General features: G+C 38.8%; 1 protein-coding gene across 1 annotated transcript; it reads left to right on the forward strand.

The window, feature by feature from the left end:
- Positions 1-690: 690 nt before the first annotated feature.
- tub (TUB bipartite transcription factor) lies at positions 691-19,048 on the forward strand. The gene is made up of 12 exons (XM_070906934.1): positions 691-728; positions 6,472-6,523; positions 9,077-9,239; positions 10,026-10,163; positions 12,073-12,228; positions 13,145-13,266; positions 14,219-14,410; positions 14,717-14,829; positions 16,997-17,111; positions 17,848-17,946; positions 18,064-18,235; positions 18,915-19,048. The coding sequence occupies exons 1-12, from the start codon at positions 691-693 to the stop codon at positions 19,046-19,048; spliced, it is 1,494 nt and encodes a 497-aa protein (XP_070763035.1).
- Positions 19,049-21,297: the final 2,249 nt, after the last annotated feature.

A 21,297-nucleotide genomic window follows, 5' to 3' on the forward strand; every position in this document is an offset into this window, starting at 1 on the left:
GAGAGTGTTGGAAAGAGAGAGTGTGTGTGCGGTTCCATTATAGAGAGGGGGTGGCACTGTACAGAAATAGCGTAGAAGGAACATCAAAGAGGCAAGACAAAAGAAAAGGGATTCTCTATCACCTTTTTTCCTTTTTTGATTAAGGCTGTGCACTGCTGCTGTAGATGATGCTGTACAAGAGATAACGAGAGATAGATTGGGCAGAGAGGCACAGAGTGAGATTTGGACAGAGAGGAAGGAAAAGAGGGGAGAGAAGGGGAGGGGGGGGGATTTAAAGGGCAAGAAACGGAGGGAGATTTAGATAGAGCCTACAGAGTGAGAGCGAGGGAAGAGAGCCAGCACAGAACAGGAGCAGAGGCGGTGGATGGGAGAAGAGAAGAGGAGAGGCATTGACTGGAAGCGTACACATGGGAAAGAAGAAAACGGCTATTTCATGTGCTCGGCGTGCATGAGTGAGGCGTGCGGCTGTCTGTCTGGATTGTTAGTTATCTGCTGCCCCACAGCTAGAGGACATACGAAGAAACACACAGGCGGGCTTGGGATATAGGGCTGCGTGCAGAGGATGAACAGGGGATGTGGGCTCTCTGGCTGTGATCGTTGTCCTCAGACCCCCCTAGCCACTTGCACTGGTGCTGTTGCAGGCCGTTAGCCTCGCAGTTAGGCAGCAGCAGTCAGAGTGATTGATACAGAATGAGCTCCAAGCACTCCTCCGACTGGATTCCCTACAGGTACTGTACCACATTCCTGAGAACACAGGAAAGGGCACAGTGTTCATCTTTTGAGGCAGTGTGTGCATGGTTGTGTGTCTGAGCAGGTGTTCAGTCATGTGAGTGTCTGACAAGGAGATCAGACTGATAACGGTAACATTGAATTGGTACAATAAAAGCAAACACTGTGGATGCAAACTGGATTTTCTTTTAGTGGCATAATATTCTTGTTTTCGCTAAGGTGAATGTGTTTAATCACAAAATGTTGCTCATATGTATTTGTATTTTAGACTGGGGCTGTTTTTGAAAGGAGTACCACAGAAAATAATTGAATTATGCAAAAGTGAATCCCAGAATTTCAGCTGCATAAACTATTGAAGTCTCAATTTGGTTCACAGGCAGAAAAATATTCTCTTTCCTTACACTATTATTATTATTATTATTATTATTATCATTATTGTTGTTGTTGTTGTTCATGTGTAAAACTGCATGTCATTTGATTCAGAAATAGTGCTGCTTTATTGGATTCAAAAGTAGTTTCTCTTTGGAATGTCATTATGAATGTAGGATGGAGGATCACATTCATGTAGTACACATTTTCACTTTAAATATCACTGAGGAACTTCCCATCTTTGTGTGATGAATGTGTGTGTTTTACGTGTGCAGAGATGATCTGTGTTGCATGATGCTGGGAATAATCATCCTGCCATTTGTAGCAAAGTATTTGTTTTTGTAAACAACAAATAGGTGAGCATTTATGAGTGTTTAGGCTCTTGCTGTAAAACCTATATCTGCTTTCATCATTTCAAGTGGAGTACTAATGCTGCTGGCTCTTTCCTCTGATTGAATACCCATTGCCATGGTTCCCTGCTTACTTTGATGCTATTGGCTCACGGTTGCTATAAGTTACGGTGGCCAATTCAATTCCATCCACGAATTTCAGAAAGAGACTGCATCAGGACGACGAAGTGATCTGTGTGGAATTTATTTTAAACTTCTGGAAAAAGACTGCAGAGACACCGATCTTTAGGTTTAAGTTACAAATACAAAAGCATTGTATGAAATCATAAGATGGACTGATGCTGTATAGTGGAAAGAACAAATCTTCTCACCCTTTCACTTTTTGTTCTGGAAAAGATGTGTTAAAAGCTGCTTTTGAATGGTGGACAACAAAATAGTATAAACAAGACATTGACCACTATTAGTATCCAAAATTGTCTCTTGAAGTATGTCGTTTGAGTGTCAGTGAGAGAGGGTGGTGGGGGCCGAGAGATTGGTGGTTTCTCAATGAGCAGTTTTTCTCATCCCGTGAAGCTGCCATGAAAAATGCATGGGCCTCTGCGCAGACTTGGAGGAGACAGCTGCACCGTGTGCCTCTCTCATCTCATTAGATATATACAGCGCATGCATTCACAGAAACTGACAAAATGAAGGAGACATATCTCACGATCACACACACATCCACGAAGAAACAGCAGTTGTACAGTAGTTCTTCTCCGTGGGGAGCAAAACTCACCAGATTAGCATTTCAGCAGTGGAAGACTTGTGCAGTTGTTCCTTCTGTTTTCCTCTGACATGGGAACCCAGGGAGGAGAGCAGACCTTGTGAGCCTTTGACAAAAGAAATGGTGCAATTGGTATATTGTCAAAAATGCTTTTACAATCATTCCACATGACTTTTTCAGAAGATCTTATCTGAGGTTGCTTAATTTAATATAGGGCGTTTAATGCCATGATCTGTATTAGTGTTCTTATAATGTCACATTGTGTCAATATCAGCTTTATTATTTACTTTGCTTACAAGGTCAGTTTGGGTCTGTGTAGTGCTCATCAGATTAATTTTCTCACAATCAAATTTCATGCATTGCACCATGCAAATGAAAATTAAATATGCTTTAGTGTGGATTGTCCTCCAGCGTTGTCAGGTGCTCCTGCAGAATCATCAGCCAATGACTGTCACACATATAAAACCTGGTGATGCACATAAAACTATTTTAAAAGTGTGAAGAGGAGTCTCAGTGACTGATAATAGTCGAATCCTTCCCTCCCCTGAGTGCCAAACTCACTTGTGGCTGCCTGAGTTAATGAAAGATCCACTATTTTGTTTCCAAATCAAGATTTTAATAGTTTCAAGTCCGAACCAATTCAATTTATTTTTATTTTCTTATGTTGAACAAGATTACATTTAGAACCGGCAGCATTTTAATGCCACTCTGATAAGAAGAGATCGAAATCAGTCCTAAATTTCACAGCATCAGCTTGTAAACGGTCTCAAACTTATGGTATAAGGTACAGTTTACTGTAAATATAATGCTTATGTTACAGCACAACTGAAACAAAATTCAAAACATGTAGCTATACAAATAGTTTATTTTCTGCTTTCATAATGTTTCTTTCAAGGCTTTATCAATGAATACCTTCATGGGACCTCAGTGTGCAGAGCCTTCCTTCTTCATATTTCATGTTTTCATCCATCTTGCCCCTTTGCGTTGTTTCGTGAGTGTCGTTATCTTCTCAACACATTCTGAATTTTTGAAAATGTCGACGTGTTACTCAGGTTTTCTGAAGCAGGATTTAATTGGGAAGTTTCAAATGTTGTCATGGTTGATGGAATTCAACCTCAGTCTTATAGCTGGTCATTATAAAGGACATTTCCACCAGTTTTGAATTGTACTGCATTACAGTAAATAGAAGAAAAGCTCCTGTAAACCTCACCATCGGTGTGTTGCAGGACAAGAGTGGCCAGAGACTCTCCACAATAATGAGCTGTTTGACCTCCACTGGAGCAGCTCTGTTTGTGTCATTAAATTCCTGTCCGATGCCTATTCACACACTTGATTACCCTGATTGCAGACATGGAGTGCTTTGTTTGTCTGTATGTCTGACAGAGAGTGGGAGGTAAATACATTTTTATTGCATCTGTGTGGGCCTTTGTCGTCATTTACAGTCGGCAGTGCAGAGATACAGGTAGACTGAATATTCATTGTCTGATCTTACATGCTGTAGCTGCCTCTGACTGACTATCCACTGTCACTGCCACATGCAGGTATGAAGAGTATAAAAATGCTCATCAGCCACGTTAACAAACCACCTGTTGCCTTTATTTATCATGCACCAGTAAGACTCAATGGGAAATGAAAAGAGATTTGACGCAGTTTCCGTTAATCAAGTTGAGAGATAACAAATGAACAAGTAAAAAACTGAACATTTGTAACTGAAGTTGAAAATGCATTCTGCTTTCAATTATGTTGTAACTATCATCCCTGCAATTACTAGTCATCTGTATGGGCATTTATCATTTGGATGTCACATTATTCGTATTCATGTTCAGGCAGTATGCATGAAAGGTTTTGAATTGTTGAGAGTAAAACATGGTTTGTGCATTAATTAAGAAAATGCAGAAAAATCATTAGGTGTCTGTGTCATAAGCTGCACATAGTAAAACGATATCCTTTAAAAGGCAGAATTTATGAAATGGAATAAGCAGCGTAAGGAAACACCTTGTCACAATCTGCATTTGCTTGTAAAAAAAAAAAGTATGCTTATAAAACAAAGCAGTTTCAGTCATAGTTAAGAAAGCTGGAAAAACAACATAATTTTCTCCTTCATCACACATCAGCAAACACCCCTCCCCCTCCATCTTTCATCCTTTTCTCATCTGCTGTAGCTCGTTCTCTCCATCTCTTCTGGAGAAAACCTCTTGTTGCCCTCTAATTAGGAACCATTGAGGTCTCTCAGGGGTCTCTGAGAAGCCCAGCCACACAAGCTTCAGGAACAATCAGTGAGTCCGCAGAGGACACAAGACTGCGTTTGACAGATATAAAAAAAGCAATCAGTGTACACGTAGGTAGTAGCATCACCAACAGGATAACCTGGTAAAAGACACTACAAGGAGCTAACATTGGAGTCCCTTTATCTAGTTTGTGGTGATGCTGTACACACAAAGTCTCTTTCATCTATCTAATCCTCTCTCTTGAAAGGTGAAGTGTGCAGGTGAACAGCTGCAGTTCAGTTGGTTATAATGAGATCATATTGGAACATACTGAGCGTGTGGACAGCAGAGAGGTGGATCATGCAGCAAGAGGGGTTTGAGAAGTTTCTGTAGATGTTTAGATATTTTTTCCTTTGTGAAAACTGTTGCTACCGTGAAGCTGACCACAGGTGCTGTTCTTAGCGAATGAAGGAAGTATAAACTTTAACAGCTGCCTTTCTGCTAACACTGGGTGAACATTCAAAGCTCTGTGTGAAGGAATGTCAAGTCAACTCAAGTCAGTTTTATTTATATAGGCCAGAATCATAAACGTGCCTCCAATGGCTTTGCAATCTGTACAGCATACGCCACCTGCTATCATGAGACCCTCTGTCTCTGCCTTTCTTGTGACTGACGCTGCTGTCCATATGTTCACTGGTACAGTTTCTGAAGCGTGAGCCATGGATTCAAAGGAAAACAGTGACGATGTTGTTTGCTGCAGTACAACTTAATCTCTGTTGACAGAGTTGAGGAGATCTTCATGTACTTCCAGTCACAGTCTGTCTTGGTTTCTTGTTACCTTTGCAAAATCATTTCAGCTGCAACTCTATTTAAAGCAAATGCAAATGAACTTACAGAGAATACAATGGAATATTTAGCATTTCATTATCTGTCTACTGCTGGGAAAACCAAGATGCATCCTAAAACCAAATTATGGGTCTCAATGGAAAAAAGCAGTGTGTCAATGAAAGGAGTTTGTTTAGTAAAAGGGGAGAGGGATCCAGACAGGGAGATGAAGAAAGAACTCTGTAGCACTTTTCCGGTAAAACCATAAATTAACTCAGCGATGGAAACCAAGGTTCCTCTCAAACTGTTCCTCTTCTCTCGCTAATGATCTGAGCCATCTTCATAATATGTTTTTTTTCCTGACATTACTTACAGCATCTTGTTCAGGTGATGCCTCTGGTTATGTTCCTGTTGTACTGAGAAGAAGCTCACTGACAGCTTTGTGAGAGTCCTTCTAATTATTGAAGGGGAGTCTTTTAAGGGTTGTATCTATCAAAGTACACATGCTCTCATTAAACCGCCTCAGCGCCTATTTGATGAGCCACCCAGAAGATATACACACCTTTACCCAGGATGCTGTGACACTGTTAGCTCAGTGGCCTCGCGTTTTTACACTTGTTCTGCAACTGACTGGTGCATTTTTGTTGTTGGACTTTGTATGAGAAGCTAATGTTGTAATGTGCTATACACTTTCTGCCGTGAGTCTTGTGGCAGGCTATTGTATATTCATTAAGTGCATAAGCAACTGTAAGTATCAAAAACATGCACCAGATAAGTGCATACATACAGGATGTTATTTACCCCAAAATAAAAGACATTAAAATCTTCCCTAATACTTTAAATCCTTCTGTCGTCCAACATCTTTGTAGTAAAAGAGTTCAAGATAAGAATGCACAAAGCTATTATAATTTTTTTTTATACAAATGGTTGCTTTCCATGAATTATTAGATTTAGTTTTTCAGGGAATGATGACTCAATGCATTTTGAGTACGCAGTAGTTAAGAGGGTAATTTAGTTCTCAATGTGAAAACAAATGCACTGTTATATATATTATTAAATTATAGGCAATGAAGCTAAAATACAGTCAGATACTGCAAGTGTTCAGCCGTGTATAGCAAGTGAATTAACTAAAGCAGTTTGGAAAATGTCTTTATTAAAGTCTCATCATCATAAAGCTGAGGAGCACACTGCAGCATTTTAACACCTTTCTTTGCTCTTGTCTTTGCAGCACTTTAGATGACGAGGGCACCAACCTCCGACAGCAGAAACTGGACAGACAGGCAAGTCTTTGCCGTTCTTCCTGCATTTCTGATAACAGAGTAACACGCGGGCAAAATTAATTATAACAGGGCAGTTTCATCATGACACAAACGTCCGCTGCTCCACAAATGGCCAGCTAGGACTTGTTATCTTCCTGAGCGCTGCTTTAATGAGAGGGTGTGTAAGGCTCTGACAGATTGAAGTCCAGTAAATAACATGTATAAAGCCTAAAGCTGAGCGGCATTAACATTTTAAATGTACATTGGCATTCTAATACAACAGATTTTTATTTTTTAAGCAGTGCCTTACAAAGTTGTCTTTGAAATGATTAGACATTGTGACAACGAGGATATTATTATATTGAGATTATATTGAGAGTGTATAGTATATAATGATTAGACCTTTATGTTATGTACTATAAATGCTATAAGGTCCATTGGATGAAAAATGGATAAATCTTTCATGCTAATAAAAGTAAACAAATGAAAATAGACTACTCCATCAGTACCTGACAGAGCTATCTGCCTTTCAAATCATTTGACATTGTGGTAATCTAGATTTAGGAGATTATAATATATAGATTGTATATTGTGATTGAGCCCTATTCTCACGAAATGCAAGTTTTCTAAGGTCCATTGGATGAAAAGTATTGCTAATCATACAGGTTGAAAAATGATTTACATAGATAGCTCCATCAGAAGTGGGGTGCAGTTTATCCTCTATGACCTCAGTTACTGTATATTGAAGAGATTACCTTGCATGTGCATATATTACAATTTTTTTCTTAAATATATTTTAGCAGCCAAATAAAGTTGATAAAATAATGTAAAACTGACCTAACTAAAAAACAATTATCTTGTTAAAAACCAGGCATCAAATTTAATGAGATCAGCAGCAGCATTTATACTCATGCGTGATGTGATGTCATGATGTTCTCACTGACAAACATCTCACTGCGTGTATTTTGATCAAATGTTAAGTTACCTTGCTCTTTACATGTCCGGGCGGGCGCACATGATTTTTTTAAAAATTATTTTAAATATATATTTTGTATTTCCTCCATTGCATTAATGACACACATTTCAAAGACCTACTGTTGGAAAATCATGCATTAGAGTTATAGAGTACAAAATCATTCAGTCAAACTGAAGCCTGGCAGCTTCACACTCACTGATGCTGCTGTTGTCATTGTTTGTTGTCAGCAACACTTTACCCAGACAAAACAGACATGACCCGTCTGCAGTTCAACAATTTTTAGTTATTTTCTAGTGTAATCTCCTGTTTATGGTGTCTAGCCTTTTTCCTGAACTGAGTAATATGAGTGGAGTACTCTACTCAATACGTTCATGTTCTCTTCTGCAGTCGGAGCTGCATCAAACGCTCCTGCAGTCTTTTCCTAATCAATCAATGGGAAGCCCTTACAGGTGGTCTGTTTCACATGCGACTGAACTGCTTTTCATCCATGCTTGAAATGATGAAGAATACCAACCTAGTTACTCACTTAACCTAACTTTAGCCACGTAAAAATCATCAAACAAATTATTGATTGATAGTCTTGTGATTACAATAAAGATTAATGACTTATTGTGGCATGAAAATGTATTTTCCTCTTCACTCAACTGGTTCCTGTTATTTTCGAAGACTCACAGATTTTAAAGAACAGTGTGATGTAAAAACAAAACATATTTCTCGTTGTTTATAAGAAACATAGAAGTCAAAGAGAGAGAAGCTCATGTAGCTGTGCATTTCAAACCTTTTATTCCAAAGTTTATGTTGGGTGCCTTACTCGCACGTCAAAGCCTTAACCATCAAATGCATGCACTGTGTAAAGCGGCTGCTGGCAAAGATGTGAGCTTTAGAGGGGATACTGCAGAACTCCAGCCTGAATTCTCCACTAATAGAAACCTTCAATATTTAATGAGCTCTGGTTTGAAGACTTGCATGTAGCTGACAGTTAGTCCAGATGAATAGCTATATCCAGCCTCAGGTCAAAGTGGTTTAGGCAGCACATCCTTAAACATCTTCCGATTGTTCTCCTGGCTTAACAGATTTATCTGAGACTGTGTTACTGCCACTTGCTTTTGAAACGTGACCCTCTGCCTACAGTACGAAGATAGCTTACAAGAAGAATCTGTGATGTGTCATAAGTGATTATCACAAACAAGTTTCTTTTAAAATGAAAAGCTGTTTTGTATTCTGTATTATGTGTGAGGAGTTGTGTTTTTCACAGGAAGAGGAGAGTAAAGCTTTGACTCTTGAAGATGTTTAATTGGTTTACTAAACAAAACTGAGATGGTCTTAAACATTTAGCAGCTAAATTATTACATGATCCCTCAGTGAGGCAGTGTTGGATTATCACATGCAGTACCGCATGTACAAAAACCTTTCAGACATTTCATGTTTGGTGACTGTCAGGTTAAACATTCTTTAATTCTGATCATTGGTGCTTACTTCAGTGACCTCAGTGCCACTGTATTTTAGTTTTAACTTAATTCATTCCTTATAATGATGTGTAATAGGAGGGTGTAACTTCACTGTGCCTTCATTATCTTTCTTTCTATCCTCCACAACAGCGGGCGCTCCTTGAACAGAAGCAGAAGAAGAAGAGGCAGGAGCCTCTGATGGTCCAGTCTAATGTGGACGGGAGATCTCGCACTCGTCGGACCAAACAGAGCGAGGAACAGGCCCCGCTGGTGGAATCCTACCTCAGCAGCAACAGCAGCACCATCTACCATGGTGAGTAAGAGCACTTGATTCAGAGAGCTCAAACAGAGAATTTAAGAGACACAGCTAAAGATGTCAGACTGCTTGTTGGATGGAAGTATTTGATCTTGAAGGAGATTTTACTCTCATGCAGTTTTTGTTTCTTTTCTCAATTAGAAGTGTAAGCTACAAGTAGCACAACTGCCAAACACATAAAGAACTAGAAAACTGTACTACCATTTTAAATTAGACCCCTGTAGAACTAATACAACATACTCTGCCATCTATTACACTGTGTAGCATATGTATCCACTCGAGAGCAGAAATGTTAGGACTGGGATTGATGAGGTCTTCTTATCTACACACAGCCATCTAATCCCCAGTTCTGAGGGCCAGTTTCTGGGCTCAAGGCCATGAACAGTCACATTTCCTGCAGAGAGAGGAGAAAATACTGTATATTGACAAAATGTTATCCTGCACTAGAATAATATGATGGAAAGAAGGGAAATAATAACCTTATCATCTGACCTCCATACACTGTTCAGCGTTATATCGCATATTTACATATTCTCTTGTGTTTATTTTAATTGTAATATTTTGGACAATTTTGGATAATTTGTGGCTTAACATTTATGGATTTCTATTTTAATATAACAACACTGCTCTGTATTAACTGTTATATACTATGATATTTATTTTATCATCTGATAAACATAATATTTCTTATTTCTTTTTTGTCAGTGTAACTATAACTGTGCTCAACCCTGTTTTCCATTTCTCTCCTTATCTGTCCATCTGCCCCGATGACCCTGCGTTTAGTGCAAGAAGCTGAACAGGAGGAGGTCAAGGTGACAGCGGACACTCAGCCGCCTCGCTCAGCCAAAAAGGGCAAAGCATCGGCCAGCTCCACTCCACAGACAGGCAGCGACAAGAAGGAGAGGAGGGGGAAGCACAAAGGTCAGCCCGCCAGTATTAAGACAAACGGGTAAACAGACAGAGTGATGAAGAGATATAATAACTGAGATACATGGACAGGCGCGCCGCAAGAAAGATGGACAGACTGAATGAATTAGAAAGGGGGTCAGAAAATGTAAAAGACACTGAAAAATACAAAATAAACAGGAGATATTTACAGTAAAAACACACCAAAGGCATTTTTAGATGTATGTTTTACAAAATTAGGATAGGCCTACTGCTTTTAAACATATTGTTCTTTGTCTTTACGGATTCATGTTTAAACATGAAATTCAGTCATTAGAAGCAGTCCACAGTATGAAAGAGAAGAGGAATAATCCTTATTATCCAGCAGCTGTAACTGCCTATTCAAGCCCTCTTTGCAATCCTCACAAGGTTCGCCACATCTGGCAACAAACACAGCCAGTGAAGCTGCCCTCTTAGCCACCGCTGTGGTGCCATGCTTGTCAGAGCTCGACTGTCTGTAATGATGTATGACAGTCTGAGTGCTGTCAGCCTGCTGACACACCACAAGTGGAGACATAAATGAGTCTTTAGATGGAAGAGGAAAAACTGAGTGTTGAAATGGTGTACTCCAACTACAAGGCTTTGATTGTTTCTATTTGCGTCTCTGCTTCTCACATTCAACAGACTGAACTCCATGCAGTGCAGTAGTCAAAATATTTGCCATGAGATTTAAACACAAAGACATCTTTGCAGAGCAATAAGGGACTGATACAAAAAGCACAGTCATACTATGAAGGCAACATTACAGATGTTTGTCATCTGATCTAGCGCAGTACAGTAGATGCTCATCTTTGGATTGACTTTGTCCCAGAAAAGAAAAAAGAAAAAAGATAATAGAATTTCCACTGGGGTTAGAGATTAATCAGGCCAGTAGAGCCAAACTCACCACTGATGGACCCGTCTCACTCCCTGTCTGTCTCACTCTCTGGTTCTCTCAAGCACGAGCGCACACTTTCAGGAGAGCTATTTTACCAAAGCTACTGTACACTCACTAAAAACATCTGCTGCATCAAGGCTGCAGAATAGATGAGTATAGGCTGTTGAATTCACTCAGAAGGAGCAATTCAAGTTGCTCCATGAATAACAAATCTACATCTGTAATTAAGTGTTTAATAAAAGACTGGTTAAATACTAATAACTGGGATTAAAAACAAAACAAATACAGATTGGCCTCCTACATGCTCACCTCTCCTTAGCAGCTATTTTAATCATGGAATAAAATACAGCAGTTGTGGATTGATATCGACTAATCATAAATATGTCAAAGTTACAATTTGCCTATGCACCTGTGGCCAATTGATTATACTAGCTAAAAATTGTAATACTCAACAAAAATATTTTTCAGTATACACAACAACACTGCACCAAATCTGGGATTTCCACAAAAAACGCTCCATTTAAAACAGTTCTATAAAATGTCCATTTGCAGTGTTTCAGCCTTCCCATCATCTTTATCTGTTTTTTTGCACTTCTACTGTGTAAGGGGGGAAAAAAAGGATGATTAGAGAAGAGCTTGTCAGTTGTTTTGAAACTGTAGTGAACTGTGCTCGAATGCCTGGAGCAGCACGGACATAATGTTCTTCCCTCTGACACATTAGAGGGTAATTGAATAGTAAAGACAGTTAGGGAAGCAATTACTAAAACAGAAGAACAGAGCACTAAACATCCACACATTCATCAAAGGGGAGATGTTTAAATGTTATCACATTGACTCAGGCGAGCCTTGACTACACACCTGATTTGTTGTTACATTTTGATGACAACCACTGCCTTTATTTTCCTTTGCTGGGATTCATTTGGTCATTTACTGTATGTTAACATGAGACATTGAACAGTAGTGCAGCTGCGTTCTGATGGAGTCTGTTCTTGTGGGATTGTGACTCAGCAGCGATCGATGGCCTGACTTCCCAGCAGGACGATGGTCAGATCCAGATCCTGACAGTGGGTCACCCCACTGCAGAGGAGGGCGAGGCAGAGCCTGTCATGAGCTGCACTCAGTCACAGAGTAAACAGGATCTGCGCGTCACCATGCTCAAGAAAGGTACTGCCAGCGTTCACGAAAGGTTCTGTCACTGCATCTGAAATAATAGCACAACCTTGAGTCCAAATTTACACCCACGGCATTCTGGTCCACTGCTGTGGTGTGTTGGTAGGAGGGTGAAATACACTGAATCATGTTAGAGCTTGTAGCTGCAAATAGAAATGCCACTTTAAGACCCAGCGAATGATGCTGACATATTTTTCTGTCACTGTCAAGGTTGTTTGTTAAAAAAATATGAGAGTTACTGTATGCACTGATTACTAGTACACTCATGCATCCTGCGTGAGCAGTAAATTGTGATTTTGGACAGTTATAAATCATAGTGTTGTGTAACTGTAATTTACACATCTTTCAAATTCAAAGTATGACAATTTTTGAGGAAACCATTTGGTGCATTTACTGTACTCTACAATTTGGACACTCTATTAAAATGGCACAGGGTTAATATAGTGCGCAAAGTTGAGAGTGATTTTCAGACACAGCTACAGTTTTTGTTTGTTTTGTTTTTGCAAAACTAGACACTAATTATTAGATTTTGGGCTTGAATGTCAGGGATGATAGGGACATCTTGGATATGTTAAGTATTGTTACTATCTTATAATGACACAGTAGTTCAGTCTTTTGAGTCATTACATTGCTTTTACCTTGCGACAACCATATTCCTTATTATGCAGGGGTGTAATTTGTAACTAAACACCAGATGAGCAGAATTTGTTCCTTTCCACATTTCAAAAGAAAACACAGCCTCACGTGGACCAGCTTGAAATTTGGTGTTCAGTCACCAAATAAGTAACATTATGCCTCCTTAATGTGGATGACTGGACTGTGGAGTGTTTGTTCAACTGATACAAGCCACATTTATTATTTCACTAAACTACTAGCACATATATTTTTGCATGTTTTTTTGTTTGTATAGGTATATCCAGCAGTATGAATTTTGACGAAGAAGAGGACGATGAAGACGAAATTAGCTCCAGTTCCTCGCAGCTCAACAGCAACACGAGACCAGGCTCCGCCACTAGCAAGAAGTCATGCAAGGTAAAATGAAGCACACACTGTGCTCTCTTTATTCTGCCCAGCAACCAGTGCATTCTATCCAGTGATTCAATTTAGTCGTTCAGCTGGACTCTATTTGAAACTCTATTTAAGTTGAAAGTACAGTGATAGACCATTATGGCTTCATGTGATAAAGTGCTTTTGCCCTTAGGCTTTTCTTTTTCTTATACAAACAACATTGGATTTATTTGGGGCTCTTGCTATTTCTGTCATTTACTTAATCGCCACACAGATGCTGTCTCAAAGTAATTTTGCTGTGCATGTTACAGTGCGGATGACACTGTATGCAGGTGGTGGAACAATAATCTCATACAGACACCTTATGTGCCTCTAGGAGTTTGAAAGGAACATACTGCAAACTGTACAACAACGCAGGTGGGCCATTGTAAGAATGAATGTGCAATTCATGAAATCAAACATACTATATAAATATTTTGAAAATATGTGTTGTTCTCGGCAGTCAGTAAGCTGCTTTTTATTTTGTATACTTCTGATCACTTGAAGTCAGCGAGCTTTGGATCTGCATTAGTGTTTGAGGTTACAGATAGGGAATTTAGGTTCTGTTTTTCCACATTTTAGGCGTGATAATGGATGACTCAGGTCCGATAACCATGTAACCCTCTTTAAAAACACAGCCTCTTTTGCAGCCTCAACACTCCGTTTAGAACGAAACCCCGGCTGGCATTGTACTTATGATAACCATCATTTGTCTTTGCTCCTCATTCCACTCTAATCTTTCCCTTCGGTTGACTCAATCTTCTGTCTCTACACCGGGTACTTATTTTAGACACAGTGTGCTCATTCTCAGCCCCTGCGGACGATTTGATCTTCAGACTCATTACTCCGTTGTAATGAAAGTCAAGTCTAATGCATCACTCACCAGTCCACCATCTCACGAGGTGTCTTGCCCTTTGTGGGCTGTTTTCACCCACAGGAGGTGGCGTCAGCACCCACTCCACCAGTCAATGAGCCCGCAGTCGATGTAGATGACCTTGAAGAGTTTTCTCTGCGACCTGCACCCCAGGGGGTCCGAGTGAAGTGCAGAATCACCAGAGACAAGAAGGGCATGGACAGAGGAATGTATCCCACCTACTACCTTCACCTGGAGAGAGAGGACGGCAAGAAGGTGAGAAGGGTCCGGGGGCGGAAACGTTGTCACTGTAAACAGCAACAGAATTTACTAATCCAAACACCTATGGAGTATTCATCACTAAGAAGACTCTGTAAGATTAAATATTTTCTCACAATAAGTAGCACAGGTTCTGCGAGGTTAACAGACATTTCATGTAGGATATAATCATTTCGTTAAGACTGTTTTTCGTCCGCTGAACAGTTTGTATAACATGAAATATTCAAAAGAGATTGTTTCGTAGTTTCAAGCTCAAGCAAGTGAAGCTCATGTTTTACTATTTTGATTTCTGGCTTGTTACAGGTGTTCCTGTTAGCAGGCAGGAAGAGGAAAAAGAGTAAAACATCAAATTACCTCATCTCCATTGATCCCACTGATCTGTCTCGAGGTGGAGAGAGCTTCATTGGTAAACTGAGGTAAGCGTCAGTGACTTTGCTGGATGAAACATTTCTGTGCGCCACACCAGGAATTATAGACACTGAGAAATTATGTAAAGTGTTGTACATGATTCCTTATTTAACTTTTGAACTGTCACTGCTATTCGTGTTTAATCCCATACTATTTTTTAAAACTTTGTTTTATGCCTTGAATTTTGTGTTGATACAAATTTGTATGAATATTTAAGGGATATTTAATCCAACTAGAATACATTTTCATGTGTAAATAATTTAAATAAATTTGGAGTCTGGCCCCATTCCTTCATTTATAAATTCATTTATAAATTCTTTGACAAAATGGTACGAGTAACACTTTACAGTACAGTTCTGAAAACTGTGCGTACTGTAGTTTGAATGGAATGAATCATGAACAAATCAAGATCTAACTGCTCATATATGAATAGTTATACAAGTAGTACTAGAACCGTACCTTTATATTATTATGCACATATATAGCATTAGGCACCATTTAGTATAAGAACTTAATGTCCTGTACAGTTTTAGCTTCACCTCATGTATAATTTAGAAAAACAGATTTGTTATATTATTGTATGAACCTTCTGTAATTCACCACTCATTTGTAAAAGTGTCTTGTATATACCTTCCTCTTAAATGTACATTAGCTGTAAACTCCAGCAGGGCCACAGTACGATAGGAAGTGAGTAGTGACACAATCCTTAGAGACAGCCTCAAGGCACCGTTAGTGGCTCCATGGAAACTCCTGGGGATTTTAATCAAATATGGCTCTGTGTAGCCTTTAATCTTCAGAGCTGGCCTGACCATTGGTCGATGCACTGCTCAAACCTTTACAATCATAATCCCACTTGATAGATGGAGATCTAAATCTAAATGAACAGTGACCTTTCATCTAGTGCTTCTCAAGAGTCCTTGAAGTGGCTGGCCTAAATGAGGTATGGCTATCAGAAGTACACAGTCAGCTGTTTAAAGCTGTGGCTGTGAAAAACTGTTGCAAAACCATACTGCTTACCTCCGATGCATACATAAATGTAAACCACTGCAGTCAACTTCTGGGTTGCACTGTTGTGTGTTTTTATGACTATGTGTCAGGATGTCAGAGGATGAAGGCTGCAGTGGTGGGGTTCACATAGTCACTGCCTTAATATGAATGTAACTGAGAAACGCAAACAGAGCAAAATTAGAATAAGAATTATTGTATTAGTATTATTATATTATAATATTATTGTTAATAAGAATGATTTCATATCAGGTGTATGTGTAAGTGTAGAAAAAAAACAGAATATCCATTTGTGTTGATATGATATTTATCCTGCAGATCACATATCAGTAATGCTGCTTTTTTAAAGTGTCGCTAACTCTGTAATATTTCCAACACATTTTTGCAAATCAAATTACTTTTAACATACAAAACATGTTGGAAATGATGTCATGATGTGAGAATCATGACCTTTTGAATGACTCATTTGTGTGTAGATTGCTATTAACTACAAATGAAACTTACTATACAATATAGAAATGACCAGTAAATACTGTAACGTAGCACAGTGAGAAATCATAGGACGTGTAAAGGCTTCTAGAAGCTTCTGTGCACTGAAAAAGCATATCTTCGACTAATAAAATGACGTACTGTATGTTCTGAAATAATTTACACAGGTACAAAAATTAATAATGTCTGTGCATAAAGCAACTGGAGACTGTCATAGTGATACTTTTAATGCAGCCTTTGTACAGTACATAGAGTAGCAGAGCTACAGTGCAGCGTTTTCCCCACTAGAGGCAGTATTAGATATTTTAAGTCAAGGATTTGAGGTTACAGGATCAGAAGAACATTTCTTTTGTTTACTGTTATTTTATTGACTGTCACTTTAAAATATTAATGAGAGGAATCAATCAACAGGGATTTCACAAGATAATCACAAGGTTGGTACTTTAACATAGCCGTTCATATTTATACCTGAGCAACCATTACTATCATATTGCAAAGTCTGGATACACATGAGTTATGCAGAGACACACTGGGTACAATGCTCTTCACGTGTTGTTTCTCTCCACCATGCCAACAAACAAACACACACACACACACACACACACACACACACACACACACACACACACACACACACCACCAACCATCAGACCTCTTCAGTCTGTTATGTTTTCTTTGCAGGTCTAACCTCATGGGAACTAAGTTCACTGTATACGACAGCGGACTGAACCCTATGAAGAGCACCACCAGCCTCGAAGCTAGCAACCTGCGTCAAGAGCTAGCAGCCATTTGCTATGTGAGTTGGTCAAAATGCTCCTTAAGCCCAAGATGTACTCATATCTTTAAACACAAATGTTGAGCAATAAGAAACATGATATTTCAGTGTGATTACATATACAGAAATACAATACATGATTAGGGCTTACATGGTTTGAAGTAATGTCATTTTTCTAAGAAGCCACTTTACTTGGAATGATTTAATATCAGAGGTATATGTCATTTTATTTGCTTTGAAAATACGACATCCAGGTTAATGTGTCTGGTGGCCTTTGAAATGCACAGTTCCATTTAGAGAGTTTGGCTCAGACAGTCAGATAAAGACATTCATGCAACGAACGGAGGAGTCAGGGCATTGCCATGATCAGGTTGAAATCAAGTTATCATCTATGCGTGTATAAATCCATTCAAGTATTTATAAAGGAGAACGGCCTTAACTTTTATTGCAGACAGAGATAACTTTCAATAATCCACAATAACATAGCCTTTGCTTAATTAGGAGGTAGCTATTAGTTCAACAAAGAACATATATCCTTTGTAGAAAATGTTACGTTGCACCAAGTAGATAGTGCAGTGTATAATTCTTCAGATGGATACATGTACATTTGTTTCTTGCTGTGTATTTAATGCAGTTTCAGATATAATGTGACATAATGGATATTTGATATATAAATATTCTGTCATATGTTATTAAAGCTTAGCAAGCTTGTTGGGTGAACATGCTTACAGTATAGTTCATCATCTTTTCAATCTAGGAAACCAATGTCTTAGGATTCAAAGGACCTCGCAAAATGAGTGTCATCATTCCTGGAATGAACATGGACCATGAGAGAGTGTCTATTCGCCCACGAAATGTATGTTATCTTCATTTCTCAATGGCCACATCTGTGCTGACCAATTCAACCTCGTCTAATACTAATACATAATTGATCTGGTGTCCATGTCCGACGGTCCTCGACTCTTCATTACAGGACCATGAGTCACTGCTGGCCAGGTGGCAGAACAAGAACACAGAGAGCGTGATCGAACTTCATAACAAGACGCCTGTGTGGAACGATGACACACAATCATATGTGCTCAACTTCCATGGCAGAGTCACTCAGGCCTCCGTCAAGAATTTCCAAATCATTCACGACAATGACCGTGAGTTCCACACCTCTAAACTGTTTCATGGTTTCATTTTAAATACAACTAACAGATCCCTGTTTTTGTACATTTTGCCATGATTGCATTGTACGTTTGTCATGTAGTAAGTCATGCGGAGACCCACAGTGCTCAATATTAAATGAACAAGGAAGACATTGTGAAATGCACAATCATATGAACAAGTACAGACTAATAATGAATATGACATTACATAAACTTTATTTCATCCTCCTTCTTCTCACAGTAAAAATATTATAAAACACCATTTTCCCCAATAATAATCCTAATAATTTTATTTCATGATCTCACTTTTTAGTCTTTATTTTTCAGTCAAGACAAACAGGGCAGAGCCAATTATGTGATGGCAGGTGATCGGTTTGAATGAACTAACAGCCAATCACATAACATAATATTCATTCATATTGGGCTGGGGTTTTAAAAGTTTTAGGATAGCGGACAGTAAAGAGTCAGACAGGAAACGAGGGGAGAGAGAGAGAGAGAGCAACAAATGATTATTTCAAGTCCTAAACACAGCCTTCATTTATTCATTATGGATTAATTATTTGTTTCATAACAACTTTGTTTTCATAATTAAGAATACAAATTAAAGGCAGGGGAGAATATTGTTTCGAAGCAGCTTGACCAAAATGTGTTTCCTGGTTCTTCTCTCCTGCAGCTGACTACATTGTGATGCAGTTTGGCCGTGTGGCAGAAGATGTCTTCACCATGGACTATAACTACCCAATGTGTGCCCTGCAAGCCTTTGCCATTGCCCTCTCCAGCTTTGACAGCAAGTTAGCCTGTGAATAGATTCCCAGCCTGAAGTTCAGTGGAGAACTGGTCCATCTGTCCTCTCAACAAGGGCTGTTAATGTTCCCTGGGGCTGGTCTGAGATCTCCAAATCACCCAGTACCTTGGAAGTCCTGCATATCCCAAAATGCTTTATGGGCCTCAAGTTTTGTGTGTATGTGTGTGTCGAGGGGTGGGGTTGGGTGGGGGGCACCTCGGGATGGTCTTGGTCAGTGGAAGAAAACAAGCACAAAGAGTGATCCACTTTCAAAATCAAATTCATTTGTTTTGATAACTATAGTCCTTTTGTACTGTAATGGCATTCTAAAAACAAACACTGTTCCTTTATGTAGTAGTTAGAGAAATTTAACATTTCTTTATCTGTAAATTATAACTAACAATTACACATCTGTAAGTTTTAAAAGTTGACTGGATTTTTTTTATGTAAAAAAAAAAAAGAAAACACAATGTCACACTCTTCCTCAAGCATGAATATTGCTTATATAGTTACTGAATTCAAAATAACATGCACGTCACGATATATTTATTTTGTTATTTATGTATTTATTACATGTTAATTTTGTTTTCTGTTATCATTTGTAACAATTTTGGCTGTATTGGCTCCATGGAGCTGCAAGCACATAAATTAGCATCACAATAAGGAATATCTCTTGTATCCACGCAAAACAATTAGCGACTTGTACATGAACAGGGCGAAGGTATGTTACACTGCGCTGTGTACCATATACACAATCGTGTGACAGTGTCATGTATGTGAATGTATAGGATGATGGTGCACTTTACTTTGAAGTCTGTAGTGGATGAGATATAGCTGTACATACTTTATTGTGCCTTTGAAGACTAATTCCAGTGTTACGCTTTGGCCATAAAATGAGCTGAGCTTGAATTGGTCTTTGCTGTTCTTGCTGTCTTCACATGCATTGGAGATATTTCTCTGTAGCTACTTTGAATTCAGTTGTCTGGTGCGGAGTTAATTTAGACTGATTAAACAGCTGGAGTTGTGAAACCTCCGGGAGATAATAATCCAAAGTGCATATCATCGGACAACATTTTAGCAATTGTCCAGATATATTTAAATTACAGTAAGGCCTACAACACATTACACTAAAGAGGTGAATAATTATTTACGTTGCAGCAGATATAATATCGAAGGCACTCAGGCTTAAGGTTGTGCTCATATCTTCTGATGTCTCCTACCTGTAAAAAATAAACTGAACACAGATTGACTTACTGCCAACAAACACATAGCAACAGTGTGAATCTGCCACAGCTTCTACACTTGCATAGTTCATCTCCTGCTCTTTGCAACTTTGATTAATTTTATGCTCCACTGAGGTGGAGTTTGATACATTCCTCATCTGACTGGCTGTACGTTTCTATATCACGTGGTTTATTGCTGTTCACATTTTTACTCAAAATATTATTCCTCTTGCTCCTTATGGGGAAGTATCCTTTCTCAAATATATGACAGTATTTTGTATTTTATGACCTTTAAAAAATGCTGAATGAAGGCAAAGAACAATCTCTGATACCGATATTGTTACTGTGGGTTATGAGGAAATCAAATGTGCTATTCTTGTACTCAATTGTGTTCTAACTATTTTAAATTTCTATTTTAAAATTGTTGATACTCTTGCTGTAAAGTCTGCTTTTCATACATGTGTCCAGGAACCAAAGGTTCTTTCACTTTCTGTTTTTAGTGCTCTCGTTGTAATGTACAGTAAATGGTGTACAATTTACTGTGGTGGTATAGACACAGTCCTTTGATCATGGAAAAAAATAAAACTTAAGTCAAAATATGTGTTCTGTTCAAAACTACTGAACTCTTTTGAGTTACATGTTTATGAATTTGATGCAGTCTTTTACCTTTTGCTCCTCTTTCAAACAGTGAACATACCATCTCTTTTCAGGTATCAGTCACCTTCTTCTGAACTACACTTGTGGTTCCTAATTAGACCAGTTAATGTAACATTTAGAGTAATGCTGAAATCCAGTGGCAAGGTGTATCAGTTCGTTTCGCCAAGTCCTGTGGATTGTTTATAGAGGGGAGAATCAAACACCCACATGATGCGTGAAGTGGAAGAACATAAAATGCACCCAGAAAGATTGTATTGGAAGTTGACAAGCAATGCTGTCTTTATTGTGTGTATTTTTACAACAGCGTGAACAGAAAAAGGTTGCATGGCTTTTAAATTACAATACGTTGCAGTAACTGGTTTGCCTACAACCTTGCCTACTAGCTAATACTT

Source organism: Enoplosus armatus, chromosome 1 (genome assembly GCF_043641665.1).
Source record: "Enoplosus armatus isolate fEnoArm2 chromosome 1, fEnoArm2.hap1, whole genome shotgun sequence".
In the NCBI taxonomy this organism is placed as follows: domain Eukaryota; kingdom Metazoa; phylum Chordata; class Actinopteri; order Centrarchiformes; family Enoplosidae; genus Enoplosus; species Enoplosus armatus.

Coding starts and splice junctions, on each gene's coding strand:
- tub (XM_070906934.1), top strand. CDS start 691: ATGAGCTCCAAGCACTCCTCCGACTGGATTCCCTACAG. Junction 12,229..13,144: donor CGTCACCATGCTCAAGAAAG/GTACTGCCAGCG, acceptor TTGTTTGTATAG/GTATATCCAGCAGTATGAAT. Junction 14,830..16,996: donor AGCTTCATTGGTAAACTGAG/GTAAGCGTCAGT, acceptor TTTTCTTTGCAG/GTCTAACCTCATGGGAACTA.